The sequence below is a fragment of the Neopelma chrysocephalum genome, unplaced genomic scaffold (assembly GCF_003984885.1).
Source record: "Neopelma chrysocephalum unplaced genomic scaffold, ASM398488v2 Primary Assembly neopelma1_102, whole genome shotgun sequence".
Lineage (NCBI taxonomy): Eukaryota > Metazoa > Chordata > Aves > Passeriformes > Pipridae > Neopelma > Neopelma chrysocephalum.
This window is the reverse complement of record NW_020897765.1, coordinates 1,935,287-1,956,164: the sequence shown is the minus strand read 5'-3', so window position 1 is coordinate 1,956,164 and position 20,878 is coordinate 1,935,287. Positions and strand designations below refer to the sequence as shown.

Below are 20,878 nucleotides of genomic sequence, written 5' to 3'. Positions count from 1 at the left end.
CCGCCGGGGATGCATCACCGCCACCCCCGCCGCCGCACCGCTGCCACAGGAGCGGCTCGTTTCGCTGGGGACTTTCAAAGCGCGGCCAAAGCAAATCTTCCCGGGACCGGGACGGCCGTTCTTCCTTCCACCTCCACCAGCCCTGCGCCTCTTTTCTTTTTTGCCGCGACCCCAGACCGCCGGGGCGAAGGGACCAGCAGAGAGCTGTGCTCCTGACTTCCGAACATCACTTCTGGACTGTTCATCTCTCCCCACGCAGGAACTCCTGCAGTTCCGATCTTTGCCACCAAAGCGGCTGACGAGGATCTGGTTGTCTGGCCGTGTCGGGCTCCTGTTTCTGTCCCCGGCGCGGAGCGGGCGGCGGCGGCCCCCGCCGCAGGTACCGCAGCGGGAGGCGGGTAGCGGCGGCCCCGCAGGGCTCCTCGAGCCCTCCCAATTTTAATACGGTGACATTCTGAGACAATGTTTACTCAGATAAGTGTTTCCTGTTTCCGCTGTTAATTTTTAACGTTCTTGCTCCTACTCTGGGTACTTGAAACGGATTTCCTTTATTTTACTATAAACAGTTTCTTTTTCATCTTTTCTGCTCGTCTCCTACTCGGAGGACGCCTGGAGAAGAACCTGCGCTTCCGTCCCAGGATCTGCGGATCTCCGCTTTCCGCAGCTCAAAGTCGTTGCCCCGCTCCGGGAGCTCCGACCCATGGTTGATTTGTGTTGTATTAACTCAAGAATGGGAAGGATTCTGGCAGCGAGGACTTTTTTCCAGCTTTGGCTCCCTCACTCCCTTTCCCCACGACCAACAGAGGAGTCCCGCCAGGACAACAGAAAAACTTGTAAAGCCCGGTGTGGACCATGCAACTCTCGGTCGCACCGCCTTCGGGGATGGGATATTTGTATTTATTTAACAGCGATGGTGTGGGCCAAAGAAAAAAAAAATCGACAGTGTCGGTAACGAGTACAGCACGAAGGACACGTAACACCCGCGGCAAAGGGAGGTCTTCCCCGCCGGGGTTGGGCAGACAGAGGGAATTCCATCCCCGTTCGCTGCCGCGGAGCCGCAGCCGCGACGGGCAGGACAGCGGCAGCCGCGGAAAGGCCGTGGGCGGCGGTGCCGGCGGCGGGCGCTGCCCTGGGGGTGCGCGGATCCCGCGGGCCCCCCGACGCAGGGCCGGCTGCTGCTGCCCGCCCCGGGAGCCCGGCCCGGAGCTGCGGGTCGGCTGCACTTCGTTTCGCGTCGCCTCGGCCGGCGGGAACGCAGCTCCTCGGGCCGGCGTGGAACCGCGGCGCTGGGAGGCGACGGCGCCGCGGGCACGGCCGGACCCCCCTGCCCCGCCGGGCCGGGCCGCCCCGCTCCGCGCCCCCCGCGCCGGGCAGAGGCCATCTTGCGCCTGCGCACCGCTGCGCCCGCGGAACTTCCCCCCGCGCCGCCAGATTTGAACGGGGCTGCGCGGGGCGCGGAGCGGGACCCGCGGGGGGACTCGCCGGGGGCTCCGTGCCGCGACCGCCGCGACGGGGCCCCGACAGCGCCGCCCCAAAGGACTCCGCCGGCGGCCACGCTGGGTGCGCCGTCGCGCTTTGCCATCGTCCCGGGCCGGGTCCGGCCAGGGGGCGGCGGGCACGGCCGGCGGGCAGCACCCCTGGCCGCAGCCTCCCGCCGCCCAAAGGTGCAGCCGCAGCCCTCGCACCGCCCTGCCTCCCCGTCTGCCTTCCCCCGCCTCCTGCCCTCAGGGTGCTCCAGCCAGCCTGGACATTTAGGGATGCGCGCACAGGGACGGGAGCATTCCCGCTTTTCCGGCTGCAGGGCGCCGCTGTCCCGTGTCCCCGCCAGCCCTGCCGCAGGCACACGGCCTTCCGCCGATGCCGGGACCAGCCCTCCCCGGGGCACGGCGGGGCCCCGGGGCGCCCCGACCTCCCCCAGAGAGGGGAGGGGGCCGCAGTAGCCATTTGGCGCATCTATTTTCGTGGCCCGTAGCTGAATATCGCACCTCGTCTACAGAGACAAAGGGCTGTATGTTCCCATCGCCAGGGACAGGCAGATGCCTTCCCCGCTCCCTGCGCCGATGCTCTCAACGGTGCGGCGGGGGTACATTTTCCAGGGAGCGGCCAGGTGAGATCTCCCCCGTGGCAGGGAGGCACTTTCCAACAGCAAAAGCAGCCAGCAGCCCTTCCCCCTCCGCGCCCGCCGCCGGGCTCCTCTGACGAGGATACCGCCCGTATCTCTCCCGCCGCATCCCCGGTGGAGGAGGCCGAGGCCGGGAGACGCCGCCCCGTATCCTGGGGCCTTCGCTGAGCGCAAATCTCACAGGCATTGCTGCCAGCGGTGGCATTTCTTACTCCTTCCTTTCCATATGCTAGGGATGCTCGAGTGTTGCCTCCTCTACGAGGCACTTTCTGATCCTGTAGCCGATGGAGGCCTGACACTACCAAAAAAAAAAAAAATCCCCCACCAAAACTAACCAACCAAAAAAAAAAAAAAAAAAGAAAAGAAAGAAAAAAACCAAACCCAAAACCCAAAAAACAAACCTAGGAGAAAACCGTGAATAAAATAACAACAAAACTCCACACTTCACCAAAGAAACCTAAACCAGCCCGCACTCACAACCCCAAAACTTTAAAGGGGAAATGAGGGGAAAAAATCCAACAGAACAAACAACAAGATAAAACCCAAAAGAAAGCCCAAACAACCAAACCCAAGAAACCCCAAAAGCTACGCTAACAGGGTGCTGAAGGGAAGGTGTTGACATGTCCAAGGTGCAGGTATGCTGAGTGAGTGATGCCCCTGCGAGGCAGCTCTCACTGTGCGGGGTGCGGAGCCTGCGCACACCCTCCGCATGTTCCCGACGCCGGCAGCTCCGCCCGGCCAATGGGTGCTCCGGTGCAGCCGGTCGGGACGTGTCCCATCCGGAGGGATGGCACTTCGATTTCTAGGTTGGGGTAGGCTGGCTGCGAAGGACTGCGGCTGGAGCCCCGGGGGACACCGCTCTGTTGCTCCCCGGGCTGGCGCTCTGTTGCCGGGCAGAGAGGCGCGCAGGGAGAGCCCCCGGGCACCGAGGAGTTAGCAGCAGAGGGTACCGGCGGAGGCGAGAAAGGCGCTCAGCGCCGAGAGGGATGCCTACAAGCCAAGAGCTGCCATTTTGTCTCTTTTAAGAGGGTTGCTTTTCCCCTCTCCTGCAGCGCAGTGCGCGGGGGTGGCAGCGTCGTCTCCTCTTGCCCTCTCCCTCCTCGGCCGTCCTCCAGGGAGGCAGCTCAGAGCTACACGAGAGGTCCCTTCGGGAAAGCGCCAACCAGCCCCAGCCTTCCCAGCCCTGGCGCTCTCCCTGCCACCTCCGCCCTAGGTGCTCGGGGTTTGCAGGCTGTTCAGCTGATTTGTTGCTAATAGCAACCACACGACAGCGATTTGCAGCCTTTGCTGCTGCCAGCGCCTCTCGTTACACCTTCTTCTGCAAACCGGGATATCGTCGTCTGGCTGCTGCCTGTCCCCACCCCTCTAACCGCAGCAGCCAGGACAATGATGGTGCAGGAGGATGGGACAGCCGCGGGGTGAGCTGCGGGCTCCGCTGGGCACTGCGCAGGTTTGGTCCTTCCAGATCAAGAACTAAATACTGGCCAGCATTCAGCCGCAGCCGCGCAGGCTCCGCGCATTTCGCATTGTGTGGCAGCATTGTTGAGAGCTGCCAGCGCCCGCAATCCGACCGGCGCGGGGGGGGGGGGAAAAGCGCTGCTGGGTTTACATATGTAGATGCGGGCAGCGTTCAGCGCCAAGTCGACACACACCCTCCCCGGAGCATCAGACACAAAGGAAGACCTCGCTCCTTTCAAATTCCAAGAATAAATTAAGCTTCGGCTTTCAGTTTTGGAACGTCCCAAAAATATTTGTCTTTTTTTTTTTTTTTTTTTTTTTTTTTTAATAATGGCACTGCACAAGCGCTGACGGTTCCGCAGGAAACCAGAGGTGTAACCATATGCACGTGGTAAAAAGGACTCAGTCCTACCAGCTAATATTTCCTGGTCCCATCCTGCAAGTCAGCCTCACATGTTTTGCCCTTTTCCAGTTTATTTATCTCTTAAAATTTTTATTCAGTCTTTGCCTAATGTAGTGGCGACGCACCAATCTCCACTAGCCAAATCTGTACCGTTTACATGTTTACAGTTAAAAATATCTGTTCAAATGCCAGCGTCGTCCTCTTAGGTGAAAAAAAAGGAGAAGTCCTCTTTCTTGAGCGTTTGAAGTGCCTCGACGTTTCTGTCTTCGCCTCACAGAACTAATTTACTCTATAGGAAGGTCTCATAAACTAAACTCACCACTGAAAATCCGGAGAGGGGACCCCAGAATGGTGTGACTCCCTGAAGCCCCGAGCCAAAGCTCAGGGGGGAAAAAAAAGAGAGAACTCTCTACCGCTATGGTCTCTCTGACAGAGTCTTTGCTAAAATCAGGTAATGGCAAAGCCCAAATTAAATTTGAAAATTAAATTATTCAAGGATTCAAATTTATTTTAGTAGAGGCTATTTATGGAGTTGAAGACTCTTCACTCAGTGTACTCTCTTCGAGAGAGCACTTCAGTTTCCTACATCCCATTCACTCCCACTAACCTTTCCACGTGCAACCTCCCGCCTTTCAAAAATCCAGCGCTTCCAACTCGGATCCGCGGGAGCAAGCGAAAGAGTTTGCGCGTTGCTCTTCCCACCAGACGCGCTCAGTCGTGTAAACACAGGATTAAAACCCCTAATTTCTGTAACCCTGTAAATATCTCCTCAACGCCTTGAACAATTTACCAGGCGTGTGGCAAGTAGAAGAGACCCTCCAGAGGCAGATCGGGAGACCCAGCGCCCTGCCGACGGGTGCTGGAGACGGCCGGGGGCAGCTCTGGCTCCGGCTCCAGCTGACCCGCAGCTCCGGCGGGCTGTCCCGGGGGCGTCCCGAAGCCGGGAAGCCGCTGCATTAAGGCGCGGGAAGACCTCACCTTTTAATGGGCGTCGTGCGGTTTTAAGCCGTAGTGGAGCATCCACGGCTTGACCAGCTAAGGCACTGCAGGGCATGAGCCGCCGAGGGGCAGCGAGACCGACTCTGGACCTGCCACCCAGGGCCCTTCCAGCCGGGGGGTCCTGCGGAGCACTCAGCTCCTCCCGTGCGGAGGCTGAGTCACCTGTTGCCTCGTACCCGCGGGGACGAGACCAAGTCGGGAAAACCCATCTCCCCGGCGCGCCTCCCTCCCAAAAAACTCCAGAAGCAACTTCGCCCTTCCCCATCTTGGGGAAAACGATGCTTATCCTCCCCATTTTGGGCGTATTTCCGAGTGAATCAAAGGCTGAGATTAAAGAACACCCACCAGAAAGTGAAGGCACATTATTCATTTGGATAACTGTTGCCTATTACCCTGGTCTCCGGTTTATTTTTTAAGCTGACGTGTGCAGCAACACAGCCATTACTAACACCACCCGCTTAAGGATACAGGTTTCCTACTAATGAGCACCCCAGCAGTAGGCAATGAAGTCTCACAACTACGTCATTTCCATAAATGATTTTCCGTCTTCAGTACTTTTGCGAGAACTGGTGACATTTCCGTAGACCGCATTTGCATGGTGTTTATTCCTCATTATTATTATTAACTATGTGAATAGACTCTCAGTAGCAAGCAACGAAGTGTAACAGCAAGTCTTGGTGGTACTCAGGGTGCGTTTTGTTGTTCCTTATCCAAACATTAGACTTAATTATACAGATAAATCAATTTATCTGTAATCGACACATCTGCTTCTTTTTTTTTTAAACCTCTGGAAGTAATTCATCACCATTTGTTTATTTTTTATTTAACTTAAGAACAGAAATAAGTATAAAGAAATGTGTTTAACAGCTGTTCCCTTCTCAAGTACACATGGTGATAATTTCCCAAAATATTTTCTGTGGCAAACAACCTTCTCACCAATCTGATTTTATTTGTCTCCTTTATTTGTAAAGAATAGCACATCCCATGTTTAATTTGTTTGTTTAAAGAGACTTTTTTTCTCACTAAATACTCCTAGAAATGCATAGTTCATTTTAGACCATGATATTGTGTTAGCTCATCTCTTTTCAGCTGAGTAAACACATAGATGATTAAAAAAAAAGAAAAATTACTGTCTTTCTTACACTTTTCCAAACTTTAAAATGTGGCTGAATTAACTTCAGCGTTCCAACTTTAAGGTATGAGACAAAACTTTATACTACCTATCAAATAACAGGTTTGTATAGTGTCAGCCGTCTGATTTTGTACATTTTGAGTTTTGCAGGACAAATTACTAGCCTATGAAATCTTGATGCCACTGTGCGATATAGACTGGCTACAGAAAGGGACATTTTTTTATTGAATATTAACTCTGATTTTCTGTTGTGGATTACAATTTCACTTGGAGCAGCCTGATCGATAGCAGAGCTAACTATTACCTTCGTTCACAAGTATCCTGCGTCTTGGGAATCGCTCTCAAAAGATATTGGACGTGATGCAGAGTCTATTTCTATTCAAACCCTGATAACACTGATTTCATTTTCCCGTCCCACCGTTTGCATTAGTTGGTATACAGACCTCCACGGTTGTGTTTACTGAGAGATACAACCATGTCTTTGCCGACCGGTTCTGAAGAGAATTATTCCTAACTAGTCCTTCTGGCCGGACACCAAGATGGGAAAAGTGGAAGGCAGTGCCCAACTTATCTACCAGAATCATACGCTGTTGGAAAAAAAAAATTAAAAAATACTGTTATAGTGCACAGGAATAACCAGTACTGTGCTTGGCAGAGTCAGAGGGCTGCTGCCAGACTATCCCTCATCGCCGTGCCCCTTCCCCCCCTGCTCCCCCTGCACGGAGAGAGCGGATGCTGCCCCCGGCCACCCGGGGCTGAGCGGGGCGGGGAGCTGGCGCTGCGCGCATCTTCTGCGCGGGTGGATGCGCTCGGGCTGATCATTAACCGCGCCGGGTATGGACTGAGAGAAGCCTTCCCTTCCAGCGAGGGACGGCTCTTCTTCCGCCGTACTTCCCCCGCGGTTCCCGGCGGAGGCGGTGGCCGCAGCCCACGGGCTCGCCCTTAGGCGTCCGCGTTGTCCGCGCCGCCCCGGCCGCCGATGGACGGGGGCTGGACGGGGGCTCCGCGGCCCCCCGCGGGGCAAGTTCATTCCCCGTGCGGCACGAAAACCCCCTGCGTAGGCCGGCGCGGCGGCGTCGGGCAAGAGCGGAGATCCCCGAGGAGCAATCGCATCGGTGGTGAGAAAGGAAAGAAAAAACTAAAATCAAAGTTCCCGCCTCCCCGAAGAATAAAGGCGCGGCGGGGTCGAGCAGCTCCGGACTGCTTTTATTTTTCTTAATTTTTATTTATTTCTCCCCCACTCAGGGAGCGGAGTGGAGCAGGAGCCCGGTAGGCGGACCCCAGAGGAGCTGCCGGGCGATGCGCTGGACTCCGCCGGAGCGGCGGGGCTCTCCCTGCCTGCCCGCCGGGTCCTTGGCAAGTTGCGCAGCAGCGGAGCGGGACAAGGGACTCGCTCCCAGCGGAGCAGCGCGTACCACCGGTGCGCACCGGCGGGGCGGCCGCGCCGCCCCTCCCCAGTGTCGGCGGGGGCGGGCAGGCTCCGGCCCGGCCGTCCGACACCCCCCTAAGCCTCCGCCGGGCGGGAACCGGGGCCGCGCCTCGGCTGCGCCTGGACACGTCCCTGCACTGATCCCGGCACCGTCCTGCGGGCGCTGCGCCTTCCCTGCCCGTACCCGTTCTTTCCTGGCGCTCCCGGGGCAGCAGCTCCCGGTGAGAGGTGAGCGCACACAGCTCCTGCACACGTTTTTATGTCACGTCGTGTTCGCGCCCCCCATGGGAGCTGTGTGTGTGTGGCACAGTGGCGGTCCTCTCTCCGCGAGGCTGTCGGTCCGCACGGCCCCGGGCACGTCCGTAGGTGCCGATACCCGCACCTGTACCGCCACCTGAGCGTGTGACACGCGTGTGCGATCCGCCACCAGCCGGGCACAGCCCGGGGCCCCGCAGCCCATCCCATCTCCTCCCGTCAACCCCGGGCTCGGGCCCGGCCGGCGGCACCGCGCGGAGCCCGTGGGGCGGAGCGGGAGCGGCAGCGGGAGCGGCGGGAGGGCGCGGTTGCGTCACGGGCGAGGCCCCGCCCCCCGCGGCTCCGCTTCCGCCCGGTTGCCGGGGAGACGCGTCCACAGCGCGGAAATCCCCGCGGGCGCGGAGCCCGCCCGGCGCCGCCATGAGCCAGCGCCAGGTCCTGCAAGGTAGGGCGGGGCCGGGGCCGGGATCGGGGCCGCGGGGCCGGGGCCGGCGTGGCCCCCGCCCGGCGGCTGACCCGCAGTGTCGCCCGCAGTGTTCGAGCAGTACCAGCGCGCCCGGACGCAGTTCGTGCAGGGGGTGGCCGACCTCGCCGCCCGCCCGCAGAGCATCGAGACCCTGCAGAGCGCAGGTACGTGGGGGCCGGCGGGGCCGGGCGGGGCGTGGCCGCGGGGGTTTGCGGGGTCCCGCGGGGCCGCCGGGGCCTTTCCTTGGTCTTCTTTTCTTTCTTCCCCTCCTCCCCCTTTGGCCACTCGGTTACCGAGGATTTATTTTCCAGATTTTTTTTTGCCCAGTCTCCCGCGGCGCGGGGAAAGTTGATTGCGCTGGTCAGGGGCGGGCGGGTGTCCCGCAGGTCTGTGCGGAGTGGGGTGTCTCTGTCTGTGATCTCGTGTTTACTTCAAGGAAAATTTCTCAGTATAACCCATTTCTTCATTTACTTCCTCTAGCTTCCAGTGTAGCTTTATGTAAAGTACAGAACTTGGATTTCCCGATGAAACCAGCACTGAGTTGCCAAGGAAGTCCTACTTTAGATTAAACTATTTTTATACCGGCTTTAAAAGTTGTTCCTTAATTCTTCGATGCTTTCTGTCAGCAGATTTGTTCAGTTTGGGAGGGATTTGCTTTTGTTATATTATTGTCATGGGATGTCGTGAACCAAATTGAACATTGTTAGAAAGAGGAGCTGCGGGAGCACTTCTACCAGTTGTTGTGCTGCTGGCATCTGGCAGACCCACTCTGCTCAGCCAAAGTTCCTGAGCTTAAAAGAGGAAAAAGAGGTGCTTGGTAATAGATTATCTGAATGACAGTTTGAAAATGTGGTATAGATCATTTGTTGGTTTGCCATGTGGTATTCATGAATTGATTATGTTTTGGTTTGTCTAGATTTTGGTTTTAATACTTGTTTCCCAGGTCTAGTAAAGCTGTCAGTCTTTTCTCAAATACAATGGTATCAAAAAAGCAAACAAAAAATGAAAGCCACTGGTGTAAATATTTACAACTTTCTGTTATTGTATTTACAACTTTATTAAAATTGTTTTATTGAATATCTATCACTTTAATTCTTGCTAAAGAAACATTTGTTTTGATTATGGGAATGGCATGTTGACACCAAGCCTTTTGTATTACCTTGCTGTGGCTCTTGATTTTTTTTTGTTTTGTTTTGTTTTTAATCTTCCAATGAGTTAATGCCACTGCTATAGTTTACACAAGTGATCCATGTTTACCAAAAGGACATATTGGCTATAGGAATAATTTATGTCTTACTTGTGCGAAGAGGTCCCTCTGTGTCCCTTTACAGTTCTGGTTTTAGCAGCTCACAGAGAGAGATCCCATTTAGGCAGGCTTCTTGCAGCTCAGCATATTTAAAAACGCAGAAAGTTTCTGTTTAAAGAAAGCAATCAAAGTGCCAAGCTAACTTTCATTGCATTGCATTTCTTCTTAAAATAATTATTTGATGTAATCTGGTTGGTAACTACTTCAGAACTGATGTCTTACTTGTGCAGAACAATTAATCAGTTCAGAGGCCCAAAACTTCCTTCTGCACATAGCTGGTGTTGGTCTGAACGTTAATTTTACAGGGATCAGGCTCTGGGCAGTAATGTGGAAATGTGCATTTGTGTAGGTTATCCTTCTTGGCTCTTTCTGGTGCTGAGCTGCTTTTCCACAGGCTTTAGTTTTTCAGAGGCTGGAAAAGAGGGGAATGTCTGCAAAGATGATGTTTCCTATTACAATTTGCTTGAATGGGCCATAAATATTTTATCATCTTTCACACCTGTGCCTTTAAAAATACTTTGCAGTTATATAACTGAAATGATAGCTGTTAGTTTTTCACCTTTTCTGGATGTGCTAGATACAGGTTTTAAAACCTTCTCTTAAATCAAATGTGATTAGGTATTTTTTTTTAAACCTCCCACTAAATAGAAGTGATTTGGTTCTTTTATTAAAACCCTTATACAAATATTTTGAGACATAGCTGTCTAGCACATCACTGATGTACCTTTTATGGTCTTGAGCGCTGGAGCAATGATTTAAGAAAGATATCTGTCTCTACGTGTATCTCTGTATAAATCCATACATAAAGTGATTGAGGGGCTTGTTTCTTATTCTGGTGAATAGGAATTCTAGCCATCCCTTATGGAGATCACTCTTTTAAGAAGATGAGGAAGGTCTTTGCTGTCATTTTATATTAGCTATAGGAGTCAGGGGCACCTTGCAGTGTTCTTTTGTTGGATCTCAAAAGTTGTCAGGGCTTAGCATTTTGCTGGCTGGCACAGAAGGCAAGATTACAGTGACTTTTGAATTGGAACAAAATTGAGCCCTTAAGAATTCAGACTGGCAGCAGTGAAAGATTGGTGCTCAAGGAATAAAGCATCTGATCCCATTTTAGAAGTCCTCCTTTTAAATATTTTATGTCTTATAAGAAAAATAAATACTAGTTGGAGACCTTATTCTTTATGGAGGTGTTCTGGACACCATGTTAACATCAGGAAAGATGGAAGTGTATTGAAAAAGTAATTCTCTACTACGCTATAAGCCCTGCTTCTGTGGTATTAGACCAGGTACAAGCAGTGGTATTGTTGCAAATTTGGAGACTGCAGCCTGGAGGGGAGCAAGTAGCCAGGATCAGAGGCAGGAGTTACTTACACTGGCTTGGCTGTTGAGAAACCTTAAGGTACTGTTATTGTATGACCTGTAAAGAAAACTGCTGGGAAGCTGGAAAGAAGGTCAGAGAGGGCCGACAGGAAACTCACCTTTTTTCAGGGCATCTCTCTTCTCTCATGAAGTTCTGGAGCTGCTTTTCCCACTGAGCAGAAATCCTCAAAGTTGTTGTAACCAGGGAACTGGAATCTGTCCCTGGACTTTGACACATTTACATGGCACTGGCTCTGTCCTGGTCAGGAATGTCCTGGGGGGTTAGTGCCTGGGAGCTTAACAGCTTTCTGGTGGCAGGGGTGTTCAAGGAATGATCAGAGAAATTCCTTTGTCTTGGAACTCATTCCTGTGTGTTTTCCAACTCTCTGGCTGGCTCTGATAAAGTTGTTTCTTATTATTAAAATCCTACTATGAATAGTAATTACAGGGTTTGTCATTTGAACATTTAATTAGTGGATTCTTTGAAAAAAAATCTCCTCCAAAACTTCTAAAACTTTTCCATTTAGTAAATATACACGTGAAACAATGACAATCTTGTTTCTGGAGGCCTGTTGACTAATGGGAGAAGCTACTTTGATAGTAGCAGTTTTAAACATACTCTTTAAAAATAAATCTATTCATTTGGCAGCTACTGCTCGTGAAGTTTGGTACTAGAATGCATTATTCAGCTCCACACCCCCTCACACTTCCAAAATTTAAAATCCTAGAAACAGACTATTTTCGGTTATAGTGGCAGAACTTGGGAGAGTTTGAGTTCTCTTTCTTGCTCTGAGATTTAGGCAGCTGTCTGTCTTTTAAAAGATGTAGGAGAAAGCCTGAGCTGGTTCTAATATGTTTCTAAGAGTGGTAGTCACCGAGGGTCTAATTCTTCTTTGCCTTTTGAAATGCAGTGAAATTCATTGAAATAGCATTTTGTTTTGATTTTTTTAGAGGCGTTTACAATTCATGTTTAATACTTAGAGTAAGACTTGAATTACATCTGAGTATTCATTTTTGAATTATCTGACGGTACTGGTTTTTATTTATTTATTTTGTATTAGAATATATGGTGATGAGAATGTTGATTTTAATATGTAAGTTATTTAAGGCCATCATTGTGATTAAGAAACAGTTTAGTCTTGCAATTTAGCCTTTGACTTTAAAGATATTACAAGATCAGCTCTTTAACCCCTTTCTTGGGGCTAGTCACATTCTTAAGCATAATAGCTGTGGAAATCATAGGGAAAGCTGAGTACAGAATGTGGAAAAAGAACTCTGAAGCTGTGTGGTACAGCAGCCTGTGTGCTGGGGCCCCATGCGCCTGGGTTCCCTTCTCTTTGCTGTTGCAGTGGTTTTATCATCTAGGGCAGATAACTTCAAATGCTGTTCCTCTGCCGTACCATGCTGAGCAGTCTGCAGGGTTCCAAGAACGTTCCAAAATGTCAGTGTAAAGGAAGATCCTTTCCCAGTGAGTCTCTTCCAGCAGTCCTTCCACTCCATCAGCCCACAACCCTGAGCCCAGGTCTCCTCTCCCTTATGCCTGGTATCAAGCTGCTTCTGAGGCCTTATACTCCAGGACTGAGCCCTCTCCTCTCCTTGCCTCTGAGCATTTCCTCCTGTATCTGTTCCTCACCATGTTGGCAAGAGGCTATAGCTTGGGGGCAGCGCTCATCTGAGTCAGACTGAGTCTCCACCACAAACCCTTGTAGCATGGCAGATTGTCCCCTACTTTGTGGTCTGTTTTTATGTAAGTAAAGAGTGATTGGCATCAGTGTTAGGTTTCTTTTGCCTTCAGAGCTAACTGGTGACAGGTTTTAAGAGCTATATTTCCACGTCTTTGGAGTTGTTTTAGGAACCTTTATTATTGTTCAAATCTATTTCCCCTCCTCCAGCTGAGTCTTTCTGCCCATCAACTTTTCTTTCTAGTGTACATATCTTAAATGTACCATTTTTGAATGTGATAGTTGGACACTTGGCCCTGTATAATTAGGATCAGACTCTGAGAAGCGATTTTAGGATATAGGTCCACATTTTGCATAATGTTAAAGAATGTGCTTTGATAGCATAGTACTTTATAGAAAGCTTACTGGGAGCATTTGGACCTTGAAATATGGATTTGCATGAACAGACTCCAGTGCTCCCATGTAGCCAGTTTCAACACTGGGGTTTGTGCCCTCTCTTGCGAAGGATGCATACAGGGTTTTTTTTTGTTTGCTTGTTTTTTTGTTTGTTTGTTGGTTTGGTTTTTGAGGAAGGGTTGTTTGTTTGTTTTTAAAATTATTTTTATTTGGAGTTAAAAGTTTTGCTGAGCATCGGTGGCAGGAGAAGTGGGAGAGGAGTACGCAATGTGGCATAAAAGGCAAAAGGTTGTCTTGGGAGTTGTAGCAGATCGGGTGTGGAGAGTGGCTTTCCCCAAGGCTTGATGACATGGTAGTACCTGATGAAGAGAAGAAGGAGGCTGTGTATTAAGGAAAGTATGAGAGAGATGAAAGGAGAAAGTAAATGCAGCTGAAGCTGGAGGACTTGGCTTTTTCTGTAACTCAATGAAATGGAAGCTCAACTGCTCCAGGATTCCTCCTCTTCTCAGCCTCTTGTCCTGTTTGGAGATTTGCAAGTAAAATGTCAAAACTGGAATTTGTTAGAAACTTCAGTCTCATCTTAACAAGTGGCCATTAAAAAGAAGCAGCTCCTTGTGACCACCTTGGTTTTAGTGTGTCTGTGTAGGATTGTGTGGTGGCCACTAATACCCCCTTGAGAGGTATTTTCAGAAATTCATCCTCTTGGAACAGGATTAGTTATGCTTCATTAATGTAGAAGCAGGGTCTGGCATCTAAGGAGGAGAAACTTACTGCTCCTCAGTCCTTCAGAAATCTCCAGTCATACTGTCAAACCGAATCTGCATTATGTCCCACACCATCTGGTAATTGCTGTACGAATTACTTGATTACCCAGAGTCTCTGTTACCAAACTGTATTCATGTTCCCTTTGATCTTTGGAGGATTGTAGTTGTGCTGTGCATGGAGCTGTTGCAGTGAGGAGTCCTTTCTCATGGCGAGTCGCACTTGAGGAATCTGTACTTGAGGCATGCGTACTGTGTTGTCTCTGGAAGAGGCTGTGTCAAGATGAGTGAGTGTGAAAATTTTCTCTTACTACTCTTCTGAGAAATTTGTTTTAAGGAGGAGACTTAAAACTCACTGCTCTGCTGCTTCTAACAAAGGGTAATGGAAGATACGGAGTTGGGATGAGGCAGAAATAAATTTCCATGGTATTTCCTTGTTAAATCAGCTGAATTTGACATGAGGAGCTCTGAAAAATGAAGCTGATATGATAAATGTATGAGTGCCAGTGTTAGCTCAGTAAATGTTCTTAATGTAAGAGGTAGCAAACAAAAGTGATGTTATCTTTGATCCAAAACAAAAATTAGAAGGATAGAATCTTCAAGACAAGAGGGAGTCCAGAAACAGCAGTAGTGTAGAATGACTTTACTCCACATTTTAAAACAGAAATAAACTTTCCTTTAAGGAAGGAAAATAGGGTAGGAGTGGTCATCTTCAGGTGCAGAAATGGAAAGAATTTCCAATGTAGTGATGTGTCTCTGTTTTGTGATTAGTCAAGTTTGACAAGGATTTGATGGGGATGGGAGGAGGGTAAAAGTATTCTGCATGGATTCCAGGTGATTTTCCCCAAGAAATCAAAATGACCAAGCAAAGATTGCTCTCTCCAGAATAGTGACTATTTGTTTGGCTACAGAAACTTAAAATGAAAAAAATTTGGAACCTGCTGCTGCCCTGATTTTTTTTTTCCCAGATAGGCAGCAGCCAGCACTTACTTGCTAAAGGAAAGTACATCAGGCCTGTACATAACAGCTCCACTTGAGAAGTGTGTGATTCAGCTTCTAAAGTGTGTCATTCTTTAAAACAAATCTGAGTGGGAAACTGAGGATAGAAAGAGGAATCGTTCCTTGCCCAAGGTCAATCAAGGTTCTGTGATGCAAGAGAGAATATTTGGCAGTAATTCTTTGTTACTCAGTTTCTGAGTGCTAGTGGGAACTCTTCCAAAACAAATCTTATCCAATGGTCTAAATGCCTTATTTTGTAGTTTACTATGTGTGTGGTTGCCTTTGAATTAGAGTTAATGAATTTCCTACTTTTGTCACAACAGACTTATTTGGAAGAAGACCTAAGAGTTCTAAAGTTTCAGCAGCAAGACACTGTTATTCCCTGATCTGTACAGCCTTGTTCATGAATGGTAAAGTAAAAGGAAGTTGTTGGAAGGTTCTTGCCTATTTTCCCGCTCTAAGATAACGTTAGATACATTTGAATTTAATTAAAAATGCTGATAGTATTCCTGGCTTGGACCTCTTGGGAGAAGAGGGGTAGACTTTGCTGTAGACAGGATAGTTGATAGGAAGAGATCAAATAGAGGAGCTCACCAAATACAACTGTCTCTGGGAGAAAGAGCTGGGCTGGGGCCAGTGCTGGAAAGCTTCATCCTGTTTCAGGCATATCTGCCCTTTTCAGCACTATCTTCAAAAGTCATAGAAGGGAAGGTGGATATCTTTCCTATGGGTGTTTTAGTGGAGACTATAGAATCTGTGTAGCTGTTTCCATGCTCTCAGAGTTAATTCTTTTTTTTCTAAGTGCTGTAAAGAAAGAAATACTAGGTTTGCTAAAGGTGTAGAAATCATGACAATGGTTAAAACTGCTCAAGCCTTTGGTCTTATAGAGTAGTTGGAGATGATGGATAGCATTTCAACACAGAGGAAGAAATGGTTTTAAGAGAAGGTGGAAAGTAAAGGTAAAAGCTTTTAATTATGTTCAATGCGCAGGCATAATCTAGGCCTATGCACTTCTCTCAATTCTCAGTTAATTTGATGTCAATATAAGGCTTGTACAACAACAGGAATTGATTTTTCTTTGTCTTGTTCCTCGAAAATTCTCGCTATGTCTCTTACATTCAGACATCATTTTAAGAAAATATAGTCTCCTTGAGGATCAGCACAGTTGCTATTATTTCTAAACCTGTTTTTTTTCCTAACCTTGTTGTAGCCTCTTGTGCCCTTTCTTCAAACAGTAACTCCCATTTCATGTTTCATCTTTTTCCTCACTTTAAGCTGCACCAGCTAAAATAATTCGCAGTAGAACATTTTGTGCTGATGCTTAAATGTTATCACATAACTTTACAAAGTTGCCATGAAATGAATGGTATTGGTCAAGGGGAGGCATGCTGCGTGGAAACATTTCCAGACTCAAGGCTTTTTACCCCGTTCTAAAAGTGAAATCTGTATCAACTAATCTTGAAAATACAAATTATATAAATCTCACATTTGGGACAACTCAAAGCATATGTATGTGTAAACTTTCTTGTATGTGGTTTTACGTTTTGCAGTGTGTAGGTATGTCATTAAGACCGGAAACATGTCACATGGTCCGGACCTAGCTCCTGGGTAAAGTGATTCTAGTCTGTTTAAATTTCACTGGATTTCGAGACCATCACCAGAACTGACATTAGCAGTTGGACACATCCTGGTTCAATGTCCCAGCCATCAGGCTCTTGGCTTTTTTAGGGTCAGGACACTGCACACTGAAGTGTTCCTTTCTGTTTCCATCAACCACTTCTAACAGTCTCTTTTGTATCAATAAAACGAAATTTTTTTCTCCTTTTTTAAATTTATTAAATAATCTTGTTTCATATTATATCAAGTCAAGGGCTCAAATGTAATATGTGTACACTAAATGCAAGTGAACTACTTCTAACTGTTCCTGCTTTACTGAAATACCTTCAGTGTACACAGAGTCAGAACAGCAAGCATGAGGTTCCCTTAGGAATTTCAGCAGCTGTTTGACCATGCAACTGATGTTAGAGGGAAGGACAAGAAATGCCCTCCCACAGAGGGTGCAGATGACTTACTAGAAGATCATAGGTGATATACAGTGCTGGCCCCAACTCGTATGTTTGTTTTTACTTTTAATTTGTCATATAAAGTACTTAGTGCATTTTTTATGTGAAGCATAACTTGCTAATGAGACCATACCTGCTATTTGGGGTGTTTGTGAGAAGATGTCAATATGATGACCACATTCTGAAGTAGTGACTTCTGCAAAGTGCTAAGTGCATTCATGTTGATCTTACAATACTGGAGGATCTGTCTTTTGTCAGTTGTACACAGGAGGCCTCTTTCAGCTCCCAGTGACTTTGACAGAAGTGTGAGCAGGCGCCAGCTACATTGCAGACCTGTTCCATAGGTCCTACACGTACATGTTCAATTAATGCGTATTACAGAGCCATATTTGGTGCTTCTGTAGTGCTATTAGACATCACAATTTCATTTTACTTTTCTCTTTTTTTCTTTTACTGTGTGCCCCCCTGAGACCTGTTTTATTTTGACTTGTGAACATGCTGGGAGGCTATACCTCCCATGACAGTGCAGCTTTTGTCTGGAGTATTGACTTTCCCACAAATTCATTAGTGGGCAGCATGGCCTCCACGGTTAGTTTTTCCGCCTCTGCTCTTCCAGCTCCTTCAGAGCCATATATAGATTATTAGGTTATTTTCTTCTTTCTTGGAGCAATTGGTTTTGATGTAAAATAAAGGTGAGAATTATATTGCTGCTGAACTTACTTTTTTTTTTCCTTTTCAGTGTCCTTCTATATGGAAGTATTCTATGGGTGTAATTTGTTATAGCCTCCATCCCTTTGGACTATTCCCTGCTCTGAGGTCCTCAGCTTTTCTTTGTCATGGTGTGCCTGTTGAACACCTGGGTGTTACTTTCCATTAGGCAATGATCCCCTGTTGTGGGACTGTCACACCAAAAGACCTTTGCTCACTGCTAATAACCACACGAGCCCTAAATCTTTCCTTTTGTTACCAAAAAAAATGTAGTGGAAAGGACTGAGAGAGCTGATATGAAGATAATCTGTGTAGCTCTGAGAGTTCAGTATTCTGTTGTAGCAGAATTCAGAGAGCTCTGCTTTCTGGCTGAGGTATAAAGTTCTAAAGTGTTAATTCGTGCAGCTGGCTGGTAGAGGGAGAGCACATTTGAAGAATCACAATACAAGTGATTTTCCCTTCCGAGACCTTACAAATCACATTTTTTATTTAACCAAGCGAATCTCATTTCTATCCTTATTGAAGAGCCTTAGTTTAACTGTAGAATGAGCTTCCAGATACAGATTGGTCATCTTGGATCATCCTTGTTGCTTTTCACTGAACCTTTTCCAGTTCTGCTCTACTGGAGGGTATTAAATGTAGGATACTGATGGTCTCTGCTTTGGCCTCTACCCCTTTCCAGATAATCCCGAGCACCCTGTGTACTTCTGTGGGTAAAGTTTCTTCTCTGCTACTGAGCAAGAGCTGGTATCTCCATATGCCTGCTCTCACATTGAGAGCTTTCTTCCAGTTGGTAGTAATCTGTTTGGGGTCCATCACTGCATATAAAAGGTTGGGGTTGGGTTTCCTGTTTGAGCTCCATTTTACTTACCATTTTGTTATCCAGTAATTCAGTTTCTAGTTCCTTATAGTTCCCCTCGCTGATACTTTCATATTCTTTATGCTTAACTGATACACTGTGAACTCATCAGTGGAAACACATCATAAATAATAACATGATAAGAAAATCTTCAGCTCTTCTATCTGGAGTATAATATAGTGTGAATTTTGGTCTCCAGGTCATTGCTTATAACAGATGAAATGTAATTTGGTGTAATTCAATGAGAGGTTCTGCTGGCATGATAAATGAGTGACAAGACAATGTCTTCTCACCAGGACCTCTGGATGGAGTTTCCCATGAATATGTAAACACATGCATTTTATATATGTTTGAATATACCTTATTTTCTTGTGTAAACTTTAAGACATGTATTTTACAGATATTTGAATACAGCTTATTTCTACCTGTGACTTTTTTATATTTCAGAATTGTTTTGTACCTATGAAAAATGGTCAGAAACAGTCAGCAGTGCTATCCAAGTGCCAACTTCATTTCAGCGGAACACCTGGATTTCCTACATGTTCTTATTACCTGGAAGAGTAGGTTTTTGTGAATAAAGGCAAATGTTTAGAAAAATTTCTGCTTACCAAATGGGATTTTTTCTTCTTGCTGTAACTCAGGTGTAGTGTCTTTGCTGAGACCTCTTTTGCTGGATGTTGTCCCAAGTGTTCGACAGAGTGCTGCCTTGGGTCTCGGGAGACTTGCTGATTATAATGTGGACTTGGCAGAGGCAGTTGTGAAGGCAGGCATTCTTCCACAGCTCGTGCGTTCATTGCCTGAGGAGAATGTAAGGCATGATTGTTTTCTTAAGTAATATTTTTTTTTTAAGTATTGCACAGGGAAGGGGAAATCTTTCTGTATCAGCATCTGTTGTTATTCTAATATGACATTAAATATTCTGAAGTCAGAGCAGCATGTGTGTTTGAACCTCTGTAAGATCACTGTGTGCCTAAGTTTGACTTCGAATAAGCTTGACTTTAAAATATCGTATTACTGTTTAATGCACTATAGGAAATACATTCATTGCACTGAAATGTTTTTAAAATGTTGAGTGATGCTTTGTAAAAGCTCCCTCGTTAAAAATGAGACAATTTGAAAGCTGGGGTGGTAATTGACTAGGATTTGTCAATAATACCAGACAATTGTAAAATACATATAAAAAACCTGAACTTCTGTAATGAAATATTTGATATCTCCGAACATAGGCTTTTGGAAATTTGTAGCGTGAGAAATATCAAACCACTGGCATAGAAAAATATACTGAAAGGTTTTCATTTTCATATTTGTCAAAACCAAAGAAAGTATAGTCACAATTGCAATGCAAATACATCTGGTGGTCTCTTTTACTCCCTCTTACACATTTTTCTTCAAGCTCCATGTCTCCTCCAGCTTTGATTTTCCAGTGATGCTAACCTAGATTAACAGAAATACATTCTAGTAAGGTTCCTAAAAACTGGAGAGAGACAGCTGAGAGTTAAGTGCACTGATATCATGGCCATACTAAGGTTGTACTTTTGATTTAGAAGTAGGTTTTAAATGGAAATACAATTTGGAAAGCTATATATTTTAATTTTCAATCTTTTGAGGAAAACATAGATGTAAGTACTCATTGCATATTTTTGGTGCATGTAGAATCATTAATCATGGGGGAAAAAAAACCTAAAGAAAAACTTTGATGGCAAGATACTGGTGTAGTATGGAAAGAAAGTTAAGGTTTTAATTAGACAAGTTTATAAGCATTTTGATTATTTTATTTCTATTTTTAAGGGAAGAAGCGGAACACAACTACCCTCTGTGTTGGTTTGGAAACTATCCCCCCGCTACAACTCAAACCTCTCACTAAATTAGCTGATTTATCTCTTCCATGTTACTGCCCATGCTGTCACTACACTCAGATAGCTGTAATTCAGAATTACTTGGGGCAGCAGCAAGACTAGTTTGAGGTCATGGAAAGCATAATATGCCTTGGTGACTGAGAGCAAGTGAAACTCATTATCCAGTTCATGCAGAGTTTAGCAATGCATACAGTTTGCTACTTCCCATAGGCAAAAATAACATTTCCATTCCACTCAATCTTAATGTATCAACATCTATATTTAAGGATGAGATTCTTTGAGCACACAATGAATACTGTTTCTGCTGATTTATGGAGAACAGTTACAGAGTCACATCCCAGATCAATGTTTTATCAATTAAACAGAGCAAAATCCGGTTTTACAGTGTGTTTTGACTGTTGCCTGTGAATATGATTTGTTTGTAAATAATGTGTTTTGAATAATAAAAACAAAGAAGTGTTTTTCTTTGCCAGGAGCACAATTACTTAACAGAAATAACATACTCATATTTGCACAGACATAGACTGATATAAAACAACTATAGCTCCATTGAGTTCATCAAAACTTGGGGTACCTTAAATTATCTGGGAATTTGACCATTTTTCTGTTCTGTTTCCCTTAACTT

At 46.9% G+C, this 20,878-nt stretch overlaps 1 protein-coding gene across 2 annotated transcripts in view; it reads left to right on the top strand.

Moving 5' to 3' along the window:
* Positions 1-8,146: 8,146 nt before the first annotated feature.
* SPAG6 (sperm associated antigen 6) overlaps positions 8,147-20,878 on the top strand; it is a 36,876-nt gene continuing 24,144 nt past the window's right edge. For both annotated transcript variants that reach the window (XM_027695640.1, XM_027695641.1), the window contains exons 1-3: positions 8,147-8,243; positions 8,333-8,428; positions 19,039-19,205. In XM_027695640.1, the coding sequence (XP_027551441.1) occupies positions 8,219-8,243; positions 8,333-8,428; positions 19,039-19,205 (288 nt within the window). In that variant the 5' untranslated portion in view covers positions 8,147-8,218. The remainder of the gene's footprint in view (positions 8,244-8,332; positions 8,429-19,038; positions 19,206-20,878) is intronic.